At 37.7% G+C, this 16,856-nt stretch overlaps 1 protein-coding gene across 1 annotated transcript in view; it reads left to right on the forward strand.

The window, feature by feature from the left end:
- LRRC7 (leucine rich repeat containing 7) overlaps positions 1–16,856 on the forward strand; it is a 594,815-nt gene that overhangs the window by 467,821 nt on the left and 110,138 nt on the right. The window contains exon 14 of the mRNA XM_062193395.1: positions 15,605–15,674. Coding sequence (XP_062049379.1) covers positions 15,605–15,674 — 70 coding nt within the window. The remainder of the gene's footprint in view (positions 1–15,604; positions 15,675–16,856) is intronic.

Here is a 16,856-nt window from a genome sequence, read left to right on the forward strand (position 1 = left end):
TCTGGTTATAACCCTTTATCTGTTGTATAGTTTGTGGATACTTTCTCCAATTCTGTCAGCTGTTTCTTCATTTTGCTGATTGTTTCTTTTGCCGTGCAGAAGCCTCTCAATTTGACGTAATCTCTTTTGCTGATTTTGGCTTTGATTACCTGTGCTTCTAGAGTCTTTTCCAAGAACTCTTTGTCTATGCTGCTGTCTTGTTGGGTATCTCCAATGTTCTGTAATAATTTGATGGTGTTGGGTCATAGATTTAGGTCTTTTGTCCATTTTGAGTGGATTTTGGTAAGAGATGTATGATAGCGGCCTGTCTGTAAAATTTCCAGAATTTGTCTTCTAGTTCAGTTATTCTTTCTTCTACCTCACTACTCTGTTGTTAAGACCTTCCACTGTCCACTGCATTTTATAGATCTCTTGAATTCTTCATTTCTAGTATTTCATTCTGATTTCTCTTTAATATCTCAATTTCATGGGAAAAATTTTCTTTTAGTTCATAAATTTGCTTCTAATTGCTTCTAAGTAATCTGATGGTTAATTTTCTGAACTCTATTTCTGGCATATCCTCAATCTCTTCATCTTCCACTATTGAAATGTTTTAGTGTTCCTTTAGGGGGCTTATAGTATCTCACTTATTCTTATTTAAATTTCTTTCTTTGGCATTTGTGTAGCTTTTTTTTTTTAATTGATGTCTTTTATATTTGATTTGTGTCTTTGTGGCTTAGTGGAATGTCTGTACTTTCAGTGAGTACAAAGAGGTATGTGCTGGGTGTGGCCTGGGTGCTCTGTTCAGTATTACAGGATGGAGCAAGTGTCCAAGGTAAAGCCTCCATGGGGCTTTGTAGCTCTCCTCTGGTTATCTGGATGGAGGAGAGTGTTCACCTCTTTTGATCTGATCTGCCCTTCTCCTCACAGCTATGAGATGCCCTGGTGTTAATGCCTGGTATGTTCAGCAGTCATTTGCACTGCTTAATTAACTGCACCTTTGATCTGTGGAGTCTTGCTTGTGAGCACAGTTCCCTCTGTTAAGAGCTTCTATAGGTCTGCGAGTCCCAGGCAGATGCAAAGCGACCCCGCCTACTGGAGCCCTGCTCACTTCTCAATGGTGGGCAGGCATGAGCTTCCCATAGGCAGGACTTTCCTTTATCATACAACTTGCATGGAGGGGGAGGAATTCTTCTGAATTGTTGTGGCCCTTGCTGTTTGGGTTGGGAGTGAAGTGACCCCTGCTATTGCTGTGCCCAGCATGGGAGGTAGGGGTTGCAGCCACCTGCCTGCATAAAAAAAAAAAAAAAAAAAAAAGGAGCAAAATGGCTTCTCCTGGCTACCTGCCTGTCTCTTTAGGGTGGGGAAAGAGAGATATGGAGGGAGGGAGGTGCACCACTTCCTTATTTATTTTTTTTCCCCTGCATAGAATTTCAAAAGCAGTTTGCCAAGCTCTCCCTCCTACTGCTATCTGCAGCTCCATAAGCCTGTGGATTCCCCTCTCACCTGATCTGCTGGGGCCTGCATTTTCTCCCCTGGGTCCAAAACTACTATGTATTTTTTTTTTCTTATTTGCTCTTTGGTGCAGACCTGGACCATCTCTGTTGTTTTCACTGGGTTTCCCACTGCAAATTTCCCATCGCTTTATCTAGGCAGTGGTTTCTCCCCTTTTTAAATATTAATTTTACCCTCTGTGGTTCAGACTCTCCTATCACTTTTCTGCCATCTTGGAACCCCTTTCTCCTATTGGATTCTATTACAATACTTACTGAAACCATTTGTCAACCTAGAAATGGGTTTCATGTTATAGAAGATGTCTCTCCTAAATTTTTGGTTTGCTTGAAGTTTTTCATTAAGAATCTGTATGAGTAAATAAATTATATGCTACAAATGACATATAGATAGACTACTTTGAATTAATACTTTAAAGTTATCAGCAAATACAACAGATATGTGTACCTAACATTATCCAGACAGACTACTTGATTCTATGGTAAAAAATACAAATAAGGCATTGAGATACTCACAATATCAGAAGCTTAAAAACCTTCATCAGGCTAGAAACACAGGCAAAATTAATCCTAGTAATATGGACTAGAACATAGTACAAAGCCAAATTAATGTTTTAAATTAATGAATTAATCAATGAATCATAATCAGGAGTAAAAATTCAATATTGAGCTAAAGCTGAGGCCAAAGATAAACAGTATGATCAGAGAATGAATTGTTTGAATAAATATTAAATAAATGTTAGCACAGAATAATAACTATTACAAATGCATATTTAAATTGTAATGGATCTTTAAAGTTGGATGTTATCATTAGGAAAATTGATTCATCTGCCTGTCAGCCACAGCGTTGTGCCTGTGGTCAGTTTACTGCACATTTATGATATTTCATACGGACTTGTCTTCAAAAAAGTCACTGGAACAGCAAGGGAAAATAATGATGCCTTGTCTTTCATACTTTACATTTATGATGGGACTGATGACAATTTATCCTGGACATTGTTGTACATGATTTCAGAGACGTTTCCCTTCACAGAATGTTGATGCATTAGAATTGGCATTCTTTTTTTTTTTTTTTTTTTGACAGGCAGAGTGGACAGTGAGAGACAGAGACAGAGAGAAAGGTCTTCCTTTTGCCGTTGGTTCACCCTCCAATGGCCGCCGCGGTAGCGCGCTGCGGCCGGCGCACCGCGCTGATCTTAGGCCGATACCACGGCTCAATAGGCTAATCCTCCGCCTGTGGCGCAGGCACACCGGATTCTAATCCCGGTCGGGGCAGCAGATTCTGTCCCGGTTGCCCCTCTTCCAGTCCAGCTCTCTGCTGTGGACTGGGAGTGCAGTGGAGGATGGCCCAAGTGCTTGGGCCCTGCACCTGCATGGGAGACCAGTAGAAGCACCTGGCTCCTGGCTTTGGATCAGCGTGGTGCACCGGCCACGGCACACGGGCGGCAGCGGCCATTTGAGGGTGAACCAACGGTAAAGGAAGACCTTTCTCTCTCTCTCTCTCTCTCTCACTCACTGTCCACTCTGCCTGTCAAAAAAAAAAAAAAAAGAATTGGCATTCTTTTTATAATTTATCCCTAAATTCCTCCCAAAAAACCTTACTCATAATTTCTTGCATAAATGAATTTGAATAGCTATAAGTTATAAAAACTTCTATGAGTAATTTTATTTAAAACTATCATTCTATAAAAGGAGAATTGTGATATAATTTATTATGTTATTCTTTATATTTTCATTTTACAAATATTTAGTAGTTCAGAAAGTATTATTTTCTTTTTTTTTATTTTCTTCCTAAGAACTACCTGGCTAAAGCACACTCTTAATATTTGTATTAGCTGTCAATCACTTTTCATATTTACTAAATTATTTGAAAGTCTTTTTTTTCTTTTTTTTTAAACTATTATTTAATGAATATAAATTTCCAAAGTACAGCTTATGGGTTACAATGGCTTCCCCCACCCATAACTTCCCTCCCACCCACAACCCTCCCCTTTCCCACTCCCTCTCCCCTTCCATTCAAATCAAGATTCATTTTCAATTCTCTTTATATACAGAAGATCGGTTTAGTATATATTAAGTAAATATTTCAACAGTTTGCCCCATATAGCAACACAAAGTGAAAAATACTGTTGGAATACTAGTTATAGCATTAAATAACAGTGTACAGCACATTAAGGACAGAGATCCTACATGATATTTTTTGAAATTAATTTTCTATGCTATTTCCAATTTAACACCAAGTTTTTTTTTCATTTTCAATTATCTTTCTATACAGAAGATCGATTCAGTATATACTAAGTAAAGATTTCATCAGTTTGCACCCACACAGAAACACAAAGTGTAAAAATACTGTTTTAGTACTAGTTATAGCATTACTTCACATTGGACAACACATTAAGCACAGATCCCCCATGAGACATAAGTACACAGTGACTCCTTTTGTTGATTTAACAATTTGACACACTTGTTTATGGCGTCAGTAATCTCCCTCGGCTCTAGTCAGGAGTTGCCAGGGCTATGGGAGCCTTTAGGGTTCGCTGACTTTGATCTTATTCAGATAGGGTCAAAGTCAAAGTGGAAGTTCTCTCCTCCCTTCAGAGAAAGGTACCTCCTTCTTTGATGGCCCCGTTCTTTCCACTGGGATCTCACTCGCAGAGATCTTTCATTTAGGTTTTTTTTTTTGTTTGTTTGTTTGTTTTTTTGCCAGAGTGTCTTGGCTTTCCATGCCTATAATACTCTCATGGGCTCTTGAGCCACATCCAAATGCCTTAAGGGCTGATTCTGAGGCCAGATTGCTATTTAGGACATCTACCATTCTATGAGTCTGCTGTGTCTCCCACTTCCCATGTTGGATCGTTCTCTCCCTTTTTGATTCTATCAGTTAGTATTAGCAGACACTTGTCTTGTTTGTGTGATCCCTTTGACTCTTAGAACTATCAGTGTGATCAATTGTGAACTGAAGATGATCACTTGGACTAGTGAGATGGCATTGGTACATGCCACCTTGATGGGATTGTATTGGAATCCCCTGGCACGTTTCTAACTCCACCATTTGGGGCAAGTCCGATTGAGCATGTCCCAAATTGTACATCTCTTCCCTCTCTTTTTGCCACTCTTATATTTAACCAGGATCACTTTACAGTTAAAATTTAAACACCTAAAAATAATTGTGTGTTAATTATAGACTTCAACCACTAGTACTAGAACAAAAAAATACTAAAATGGATAAAGTATTACATTGTACATCAACAGTCAGCACAAAAGCTGATCAAGTCACTGTTTCTCATAGTGTCCATTTCATTTCAACAGGTTTCCCCTTTGGAGCTCAGTTGTCGCCGATCAGGGAAAACAAATGATATTTGTCTCTTTGGGACTGGCTTAATTCACTCAGCATGATGTTTTCCAGATTCCTCCATCTTGTTGCAAATGACTGGGTTTCATTGTTTCTTACTGCTGTATAGTATTCTATGGAGTACATGTCCCATGATTTCTTTATCCAGTCTACTGTTGATGGGCATTTGGGTTGGTTCCAAGTCTTAGCTATTGTGAATTGAGCTGCAATAAACATTAATGTGCAGATGGCTTTTTTGTTTAACAATTTAATTTCCTTTGGGTAAATTCCAAGGAGTGTGATAGCTGGGTTGTATGGTAGGGTTATATTCAGGTTTCTGAGGAATCTCCAGACAGACTTCCATAGTGGCTTAACCAGTTTGCATTCCCACCAACAGTGGGTTAGTGTCCCTTTTTCCCCACATCCTCTCAGGAATCTATTGTTGGTAGATTTCTGAATGTGAGCCATTCTAACCGGGTGAGGTGAAACCTCATTGTGGTTTTGATTTGCATTTCCCTGATGGCTAGTGATCTTGAACATTTTTTCATGTGTCTGTTGGCCATTTGGATTTCCTCTTTCAAAAAATGTCTCTTGAGATCCTTGGCCCATCTCTTCAGTGGGTTGTTTGTTTTGATGTTGTGGAGTTTCTTGATCTCTTTGTAGATTCTGGTTATCAACCCTTTATATGTTGCATAGTTTGCAAATATTTTTTCCCATTTTATCGGTTGCCTATTCATTTTCCTGACTGTTTCTTTTGAAGTACAGAAACTTCTCAATTTGATGCAATCCCAAATGTTAATTTTGGTTTTGACTGCCTGTGCTTCTGGGGTATTTTCCAAGAAGTCTTTGCCTGTGCCTGTATCTTGCAGGGTTTCTCCAATGTTCTCTAATAATTTGATGGTGTAGGGTCATAAATTTAAGTCTTTAATCCATGTTGAGTTTATTTTTTTGTAAGGTGAAAGGTAGGGGTCTTGCTTCATGATTCTGCACGTGGAAATCCAATTTTCCCAGCACCATTTATTAAATAGACTGTCCTTACGCCATGGATTGGTTTTGGATCCTTGATCAAAATATGAGTTGGCTGTAGATGTTTGGATTGATTTCTGGTGTTTCTATTCTGTTCCATTGGTCTATCCATCTGTTTCTGTACCAGTACCATGCTGTTTTGATAACAACTGCCCTGTAGTATGTCCTGAAATCTGGTATTATGATGCCTCCAGCTTTGTTTTTGTTGTACAAGATTGCTTTAGCTATTCGAGGTCTTCTGTGTCTCCATATGAATTTCAGCATCATTTTTTCCAGATCTGAGAAGAATGTCTTCGTTATCTTGATTGGTATTGCATTCAATCTATAAATGCTTTTGGTAGAATGGACATTTTGATGATATTGATTCTTCCAATCCATGAGCATGGAAGATTTCTCCATTTTTTGATATCCTCTTCTATTTTTTTCTTTAAGGTTTTGTAGTTTTCATCATAGAAATCTTTAACGTCCTTGGTTAAGTTTATTCCAAGGTATTTGATTGTTTTTGTAGCTATTGTGAATGGGATTGATCTTAGAAGTTCTTCTTCAGCCATGGCATTGCCTGTGTATACAAAGGCTGTTGATTTTTGTGCATTGATTTTATATCCTGCTACTTTGCCAAACTCTTCGATGAGTTCCAGCAGTCTCTTAGTAGAGTTCTTTGGATCCCCTAAATAAAGAATCATATCATCTGCAAAGAGGGATAGTTTGAGTTCTTCCTTCCCAATTTGTATCCCTTTAATTTCTTTTTCTTGACTAACAGCTCTGGCTAAGACTTCCAGAACTATATTGAATAGCAGTGGTGAGAGTGGGCATCCCTGTCTGGTACCAGATCTCAGCGGAAATGCTTCCAACTTTTCCCCATTCAATAGGATGTTGGCTGTAGGTTTTTCATATATTGCTTTGATTGTATTGAGGAATGTTCCTTCCATACCCAGTTTGCTTAGAGTTTTCATCATGAAAGGGTGTTGTATTTTATCAAATGCTTTCTCTGCATCTATTGAGAGAATCATATGGTTTTTCTTCTTTTTTTTTTTTTTTTTGGCATGTTCTGTAGTAGTTTTTCTTTTTTTTTTTTATTAAACTTTTATTTAATGAATATAAATTTCCAAAGTATAGCTTATGGGTTACAATGGCTTCTGCCCTCCCATAACTTCCCTCCCGCCCGCAACCCTCCCCTTTCCCGCTCTCTTTCCCCTTCCATTCATGTAAAGATTCATTTTCAATTCTCTTTGTATACAGAAGATCAGTTTAGTATATATTAGGTAAAGATTTCAACATTTTGCCCATATAGCAACATAAAGTGAAAAAACTACCATTGGATTACTAATTATAGCATTAAATAGCAATGTACAGCACATTAAAGACAGAGATCCTACATAATTTTTTTTCAAATTAATTAATTTTCTATGCCATTTCCATTTTAACACCAGGTTGTTTTTTTTTTTCATTTCCAATTCTCTTTATATACAGAAGATCACTTCAGTATATAATTAGTAAAGACCTCATCAGTTTGTGCCCACACAGAAACGCAAAGTATAAAAATACTGTTTCAGTACTAGTTATAGCATCACTTGGCTTTAGACGACACATTAGGGACAGATCCCACATGGGGTGTAAGTACACAGTGACTCCTGTTGCTGATTTAACAATTTGACACTCCTGTTCATGGCGTCAGTGATCTCCCTAGGCTCTAGTCATGAGTTGCCAGGGCTATGGAAGCCTTTAGAGTTCGCTGACTTTGATCTTATTCCGATAGGGTCATAGTCAAAGTGGAAGTTCTCTCCTCCCTTCGGAGAAGGGTACCTCCTTCTTTGATGGCCCCGTTCTTTCCACTGGGATCTCACTCACAGAGATCATTCATTTAGGTCTTTTTTTTTTTTCCATGATATCTTGGCTTTCCATGCCTGCTATACTCTCATGGGCTCTTCAGCCAGATCTGAATGCCTTGAGGGCTGATTCTGAGGCCAGAGTGTTGTTTAGGACATCTGCCATCCTATGAGTCTGCTGTGTATCCCACTTCCCATGTTGGATCTTTCTCTCCCTTTTTGATTCTATCAGTTAGTATTAGCAGATACTTGTCTTGTTTGTGTGATCTCTTTGACTCTTAGACCTATCAGAGCTATCAATTGTGAGCTGAAATTGATCACTTGGACTAGTGCGATGGTATTGGTACATGCCATCTTGATGCGATTGTGTTGGAATCCCCTGGCACATTTCTAACTCCACCATTTGCGGCCAGTCCGATTGAGCATGTTCCAAATTGTTCATCTCCTCCCTCTCATTTTCCACTCTTAGATTTAACAGGGATCACTTTTCAGTTAAAATTTAAACACCTAAGAATAATTGTGTGTTAATTACTGAGTTCAACCAATAGTACTAGAACAACAACAACAACAACAAATACTAAAAAGGATAAAGTATTACATTGTACATCTAAAGTCAGGACAGGAGCTGATCAGTTCATTGTTACTTATAGTGTCCATTTCACTTAACAGGTTTCCCCTTTGGCGCTCAGTTGTCACCGATCAGGGAAAACAAATGATATTTGTCTCTTTGGGACTGGCTTAATTCACTCAGCATGATGTTTTCCAGATTGCTCCATCTTGTTGCAAATGACTGGGTTTCGTTGTTTCTTACTGCTGTATAGTATTCTATGGAGTACATGTCCCATAATTTCTTTATCCAGTCTACTGTTGATGGGCATTTGGGTTGGTTGCAGGTCTTAGCTATTGTGAATTGAGCTGCAATAAACATTAATGTGCAGATGGCTTTTTTATTTGCCAAATTAATTTCCTTTGGGTAAATTCCAAGGAGTGGGATGGCTGGGTTGTATGGTAGGGTTATGTTCAGGTTTCTGAGGAATCTCCAGACAGACTTCCATAGTGGCTTAACCAGTTTGCATTCCCACCAACAGTGGGTTAGTGTCCCTTTTTCCCCACATCCTCTCCAGCATCTGTTGTTGGTAGATTTCTGAATGTGAGCCATTCTCACCGGGGTGAGATGGAACCTCATTGTGGTTTTGATTTGCATTTCTCTGATTGCTAGTGATCTTGAACATTTTTTCATGTGTCTGTTGGCCATTTGGATTTCCTCTTTCAAAAAATGTCTATTGAGGTCCTTGGCCCATCTCTTCAGTGGGTTGTTTGTTTTGTTGTTGTGGATTTTCTTGATTTCTTTGTAGATTCTGGTTATCAATCCTTTATCTGTAGTATAGTTTGCGAATATTTTTTCCCATTCTGTTGGTTGCCTCGTCACTTTCCTGACTGTTTCTTTTGAAGTACAGAAACTTCTCAATTTGATGCAATCCCAAATGTTAATTTTGGTTTTGACTGCCTGTGCTGTTGGAGTATTTTCCAGGAAGTCTTTGCCTGTGCCTATATCTTGCAGGGTTTCTCCAATGCTCTCTAATAATTTGATGGTTTCGGGTCGTAGATTTAAGTCTTTAATCCATGTTGAGTTTATTTTTTTGTAAGGTGATAGGTATGGGTCTTGCTTCAAGCTTCTGCATGTGGAAATCCAATTTTCCCAGCACCATTTATTGAATAGACTGTCCTTATTCCAGGGATTAGATTTGGATCTTTGGTCAAATATAAGTTGGCTATAGATGTTTTGATTGATTTCTGGTGTTTCTATTCTGTTCCATTGGTCTATCCATCTGTTTCTGTACCAGTACCATGCTGTTTTGATAACAACTGCCCTGTAGTATGTCCTAAAATCAGGTATTGTGATGCCTCCAGCTTTGTTTTTGTTGTACAGGATTGCTTTGGCTATTCGAGGTCTTCTGTGTCTCCATATGAATTTCAGCATCATTTTTTCCAGATCTGAGAAGAAGGTCTTGGGGATCTTGATGGGTATTGCATTGAATGTATAAATTGCTTTTGGGAGAATAGACATTTTGATGATATTGATTCTTCCAATCCATGAGCATGGAAGATTTCTCCATTTTTTGGTATCCTCTTCTATTTCTTTCTGTAAGGTTTTGTAGTTTTCATCATAGAGATCTTTAACGTCCTTGGTTAAGTTTATTCCAAGGTATTTGATTGTTTTTGTAGCTATTGTGAATGGGATTGATTTTAGAAGTTCTTCCTCAGCCGTGGCATTGCATGTGTATACAAAGGCTGTTGATTTTTGTGCATTGATTTTATATCCTGCTACTTTGCCAAACTCTTCGATGAGTTCCAGCAGTCTCTTAGTAGAGTTCTTTGGGTCCCCTAAATAAAGAATCATATCATCTGCAAAGAGGGATAGTTTGAGTTCGTCCTTCCCGATTTGTATCCCTTTAATTTCTTTTTCTTGCCTAATAGCTCTGGCCAAAACTTCCAGAACTATATTGAATAGCAGTGGTGAGAGAGGGCATCCCTGTCTGGTACCAGATTTCAGTGGAAATGCTTCCAACTTTTCCCCATTCAATAGGATGTTGGCCGTGGGTTTTTCATATATTGCTTTGATTGTATTAAGGAATGTTCCTTCCATACCCAGTTTGCTTAGAGTTTTCATCATGAAAGGGTGTTGTATTTTATCAAATGCTTTCTCTGCGTCTATTGAGAGAATCATATGGTTTTTCTTCTGCAGTCTGTTAATGTGGTGTATCCCGTTGATTGTTTTGCGAACATTGAACCATCCCTGCATACCAGGGATATATCCCACTTGGTCTGGGTGGATGATCTTTCTGATGCGTTGTTTCATTCTATTGGCTAGAATTTTATTGAGGACTTTTGCATCTATGTTCATCAGGGATATTAGTCTGTAATTCTCTTTCAATGCTGCATCTTTTTCCAGCTTAGGAATTAAGGTGATGCTGGCTTCATAGAAGAATTTGGGAGGATTCCCTCTTTTTCGATTGTTCTGAATAGTTTGAGAAGAATTCGAGTTAGTTCTTCTTTAAATGTCTGGTAGAATTCAGCAGTGAATCCATCTGGTCCTGGGCTTTTCTTTCTTGGGAGGGCCTTTATTACTGTTTCAATTTCTGTCTCTGTTATGGGTCTGTTTAGGTTTTTTGTGTCTTCCTGGTTCAATTTAGGTAGGTTGTATGTGTCCAGGAATCTATCCATTTCTGATCAGTTTCCCTGTTTGCTGCCATACGAGTCCATTTAATACTTTCTGATGATTCTTTTGATTTCTGTGGTGTCTGTTGTTACGTTTCCATTTTCATTTCTGATTGTATTGATTTGGGTCTTTTCTTTTTTTAGTTAGTTGGGCCAATGGGGTGTCAATTTTGTTTATTTTTTCAAAAAACCAGCTCCTTGTTTGGCTGATTTTTTGTAATGTTTATTTGGATTCAATCCTGTTGATTTCTTCTCTAATTTTAATTATTTCTCTTCTCCTACTAGATTTGGGTCTGGTTTGCTGCTGATTTTCTAGATCCTTGAGATGAACTGAAAGCTCATGTCTTTGATGCCTTTCCAATTTGTTGATGTAGGCACCTATTGATATAAACTTTCTTCTTAACACTGCTTTTGCTGTATCCCATAGGTTTTGGTATGTTGTGCTGTTATCCTCGTTTACTTCCAGAAAATTTTTGATTTCTCTTTTAATTTCTTCTATGACCCATTGTTCATTCAGGAGCATGTTGTTCAATCTCCATGTGTTTGCATATGCTGTAGGCATTCCCGAGTTGCTAATTTCCAACTTCATTCCTTTATGGTCTGAGAAGCATTGTATGATTCTAATTCTTTTGAATTTGCTGAGATTTGCTTTATGGCCTAGTATGTGGTCAATCCTAGAGAAGGTTCCATGTACTGCTGAGAAGAATGTAAAGTCTTTAGATGTAGGATGAAATGTTCTGTAGATATCTGTTAGATCCATTTGGGCTATAGTGTCATTTAAATCTACTGTCTCCTTGTTGATCTTCTGTCCTGTTGATCTGTCTATCTCTGAGAGTGGAGTGTTGAAGTCCTCCAGTACTATTGTATTGGGGTCTAAGTCTCCCTTTAAGTCCCTTAACAAATCTTTTAAATAAACCGGTGCCCTGTAATTAGGTGCATATACATTGATAATCATTACATCTTCCTGTTGAATAGATCCCTCAATCACTATATAGTGCCCCTCTTTGTCTCTCCTAACAGTTTTTGTGATAAAGTTTATGTTGTCTGATATTAAGATGGCTACGCCCACTCTTTTTTCATTTCTGTTGGCATGGTATATCTTTTTCCAGCCTTTTGCTTTCAGTCTGTATGCATCTTTGTTGGAAAGATGAGTTTCTTGTAAGCAGCAAAAAGATGGGTTTTGTTCCTTAACCCAATCAGCCAATCGGTGTCTTTTACTGGACAGTTCAGGCCATTAATGTTCAATGTGACTATTGATAAGTAGTAACTTTGCCCTGCCATTTTCCAAAGATATTTTCTAATATATGCTTTAAGTTTCCTGTGATCTTTTGCTGTGAGGTTTTCTTCCTTTACCTTCTTTCATATTGATGACCGTATTTCTGTGTTTCTGTGTGTAACATATCTTTAAGCATCTTTTGCAGGGCTGGACGAGTGGCGACAAATTCTTTCAATTTCTGTTTGCTGTGAAAGGTCTTTATTTCACCTTCATTCACAAATGAGAGCTTTGCAGGATATAATTTTCTGGGCTGGCAGTTTTTCTCTCTTAGTACATGGGCTATGTCTCGCCATTCCCTCCTCGCTTATAGGGTTTCTGATGAGAAGTCAGCTGTGAGTCTAATTGGAGATCCTCTGAGAGTAATCTGACGTTTCTCTGTTGCACATTTTAAGATCTTTTCTTTATTTTTCACTGTGGTGAGTTTAATTACAATGTGTCGTGGTGAAGATCTCTTTTGGTCATGTTTACTAGGGGTTCTATGAGCTTCCTGTACTAGGATGTCTCTGTCCTCCAAACCTGGGAAATTTTCTGCTAGTATCTCACTAAAAAGACCTTATAATCCTTTCTCCCTCTCCATGCCTTCAGGAACTCCTAGAACCCGAATGTTCGGTTTTTTAATAGTATCCTGTAGATTCCCAACAATATTTTTTAGATTTCTAATTTCCTCTTCTTTTCTTTGGTTTGCCTGTTTCCTTTCCTGTTCTCTGTCTTCTAAGTCCAGTATTCTCTCTTCTGCTTCACCCATTCTGTTTTTAAGGCTCTCTAATGTGTTTGTCATTTGATCTATTGAGTTCTTCATTTCATTATGATTTCTCGTCACTATCACAGTTTCTTGTTCTACTAGTTGTTTCATTTCATTTTGATTCTTCCTTAATATTTCATTTTCATGAGAGAGATTTTCTATCTTGTCCTTAAGGATTTCTGTAGTTCAAGAATTTGTTTTTGAGAACTTCTTAATGTTCTTATCAATTTTTTGAGATCCGCTTCTTGCATTTCTTCTATCTCATCATCTTCATAATCTTGAATTGGGGTGTCTTTTTCATTTGGGGGCATCATAGTGTCTTCGTTGCTCTTGTTACCTCGGTTTCTGTGTTTGTTGTTTGGCATATTGGAGATATTCTTTGGTTCCTTCAATGTGGTGCTTTTTCTCATAATACTATGACTCTAGATTAAGTGGACTGTCTGCTTTTGATGGATCCTTATAGGCTGTGATGGGTGTGGCCAGAGAGCTCTGTTTGGTTCTTCAGCATTAAGGGTGTACCAAAGGTGACTCACCCAGATTGTCTCTCACCGGTTGCCAAGGTTACCGAGTTTGTGCACTCGGTGAGTTATCTCGCTCCCCCTCAGATTTTCACAGTGTCAGTTCGTTAGCTCCACACACTTTCATTAGATCCTAACCTCCTGTTATTTCTCCCCACCAGAGTCAAGTTTTTCTGCTTTGCTAATGGCCGGCACCGTTTTACATATGTAAAATGGCGCCTGCTCTTTGTCTTGCTCGGCTTTGTAAGGTGAGTGGAGAGAGAGGCTAGTGACCGTTCCGGTTCCCCTTATTTATTCGTTTTTTTCTCTCCTCCAGTCAGCCTGGTGAACTTTCCCCAGTGGGGCCTCAGGCCTCGTTCTGCCTTTCCCCACCAATGTCTCAGGTTTCTGGGGTTTTTATCTCACCTCCCCTTCCAGCACTGGCACGCATACTCTGCGGCTGGGCTTCCACGTGGTGGGCAACCTTGCTCTCCCTGTAGGACCCCTGTGTCACATCCACTAGATCCGGAAGAGTTTCCTCTGCAGTTTTTTCCTGAGTCTTTCCCTGAGGCTACAGTAACTCCACTTTTATTATACTATCTTTTCCCGGACTATTGGTGCGTGCCCTCACTGTTCCACCATCTTGGCTCCGCCCCTTATTTGAAAGTCTTTAACTGCTTTTTCACATGAAATTAACTGCATTTACAGTATTTATTAACTATTAAAGAATTTTTCACTTCTGTTATCAAAATATTTATTCATGAACAAGCTGTTAAAGTTCCAACATATTGAATACTTAAGAAAATATTCAACCTAAGTTATATCTGAAATGCTTATGTGCATTCAAAAGTGAACACACACACATTAGCAATAAATTTCATTGGCATTCAGTGTGTACTGCTCGCTTTACTGGGCAGCTATGATATTAACCTGTCTGATTATAATTTGTTGATCATGCACAGCTACAACCCTACAGACACTGCATTGAAATAATCATTTGGCATGTTGTCCCTCAAAAGGCTGGAGCCAAAGCTAAATATAAAATTTTGATTGAAAACTAAGGGACTGATCCCAAACTTCACATATCTCAACAGTGTTATTTTGAAAGATCTCCTCTTTGAGTATCTACTACATAGTATATGAAAGAGAAGGAACAAAATGAAATGCCTTCTGAAGGTCATTTTAACAGTGGGAACCATACATTAATTTAGTGGTGAGACAGACATGGCACCTTGCCTTCATAGAAGCCACAGATTTTTTGGGTAACCGTATAACAGCAAGTCACAACAATGTGGGGCCAGTGTTGTGGGGCACCAGGTTAAGCCACCACCTGCTACACCATCATCCCATGTGAGCCATGGTTCGTGTCCTGGTGACTCCAGTTCCAATCTAACTTCCTGTTAATGCACTTGGGAAAGCAGCAGAAGATAGCCCAAGTTCTTGGGCCCCTGTTCTCATGTGGGAGACCCAGATGGAGTTCTAGGCTCCTTGCTTTCGTATGGCCCAGTCCCAGCTGTTGTAGCCATTTGAGGATGAACCAGCAGATGGAAGATCTCTCTCTCTCTCTCTCTCTCTATATATATATATATATATATATACACACACACACACATATATATATATATATATATCTTTCTAACTCTTTCAAAATAAATGAAATTAAGTCTTTAAAAAAAAATAGCAATGTGTACCATACAGGAAAATACAAGGTGCTTGAAGACTAGATTGAGAACAGCAGTTTAAATGAGTCAGGAAAAGTGTCTTGGAAAAAATGGTATTTAAACTGGGATCTAGTCAAGTGAAGTGTGGGAGAAAGACTGTTCCAGACAAAGGAAAGAGCATGGCTAATCTTGTTGTAGGCCCAGAGATGCCTTATGGTATAATGACTCTAAGTCAGGAAAAAAAATAGCAGAAGCTTCCTGAGGCATTTTGGGGGTTGAATCTTTTAAATTCTAATAATGCATGTTAATATTTTTTATTTTATACACATCTAATGGGAAACATTCAGAATGTAAATAAGAGATGTCTGTTTTTTAAGGTTATTCAGACTTTTCAGTGGAGAAAGGATTGGAGATAAGAATGAAAATTGATTAGAGTACTTTAAATAATTCTTCTTAGAAATTCACTTTATCTGTTTTCATCTATGCCATTAGAATTTTCTTTTTCTTTTTTTTTTTTTTTTTTTTTTTTTTTGCAGATTGAAGAATTTGCCATTCTCATTTACCAAACTTAAAGAGCTGGCTGCGTTGTGGCTTTCTGACAATCAGGTACAAACTTTTATTACCAGATTTATTTTGTTTATCAATGCTATCTGTAATTGAAACATTCAGTTGCTAACTTTTTCCTAATAGATACCTTTAAAATGCTACTACCAGATATAAATTCTTTATTTCCTGGAGGAGAGACTTTCATATACATAACATTTCAAACATTGCCATAAACAAAACAACACTGTAATCACCATTCTCTTCAAATGCTTCTATTTAACATCCACTTCAGTCTCAAAGATCTAATACATGAAATAATCATTTTTATAGCTTTTTACCTTTAGGTGCTACATATATGTCCTTAGAAGATGCCCTTTACTTATATCTCTAAGGTAAAGGATAAGAAACCATTACCACAATCCCCACAAGAGGGAATCACTATCCTCTATGTTCGTTTTTATTTCCATGCTTTTAATTATAACCATTGTAATTCTAAAACTTTATTCAAAAAATTTCCAAATTTCCTTTGGTATGTAGTAATAATATTTTCTATGAAATTATTTTATATTATTCTGTATAGTCATTAAAATAATTGAGTGTTAATGAATAATTTCATTAACTGGGAAGAGTATGAAGCAGTTGAAGACATCTGATTTTCCACTAGAACTCGTGATGAACAATTTTGACATAGCTTGCTCTTTTTTCTTTTGATCCTAAAATTATGAAATACTTATCCCAAAGTATAAATAGTCAAATGAAAATAATGCATCTAGAATCCAGTTTATCATTATTTTCTGAATATAAAAGTTGTATAATTGGTAAATGAGTTGTTTATATTTCTAGTTATTGAGTTAATTGTGTGAAAAATAAAAATATTCTCTAGAAAATGTAAATGTAAGAATGTTTGTGTTCCTACAATCATTACAGCACATGCTTGCTTCCTTCTGCTGAGTGAAAAATTAGGTTGCTATTCAAACTCGACTCTTATGAATAAACTATAGATTTTCAAGCCATCAATATTACCATTTTAAATGCATCATTTCTTGAATAAGTGTGAACCATGCCAGTAGAGCAGTCAGTCTATCCTATAATGTCACATTGTAAAAACATCCCTTCTTATCATGATTTATTATTCTCTCAGGAGAATGAACAGAATAGTGACTGCATCATTTAACTTTTATTTAGAAATTGGTTTAATGTGTTTCAGACTGTTTCATGACATAAGCTGGTATCTCAAATCCT

Source organism: Lepus europaeus, chromosome 5, assembly GCF_033115175.1.
Source record: "Lepus europaeus isolate LE1 chromosome 5, mLepTim1.pri, whole genome shotgun sequence".
Classification (NCBI taxonomy): domain Eukaryota; kingdom Metazoa; phylum Chordata; class Mammalia; order Lagomorpha; family Leporidae; genus Lepus; species Lepus europaeus.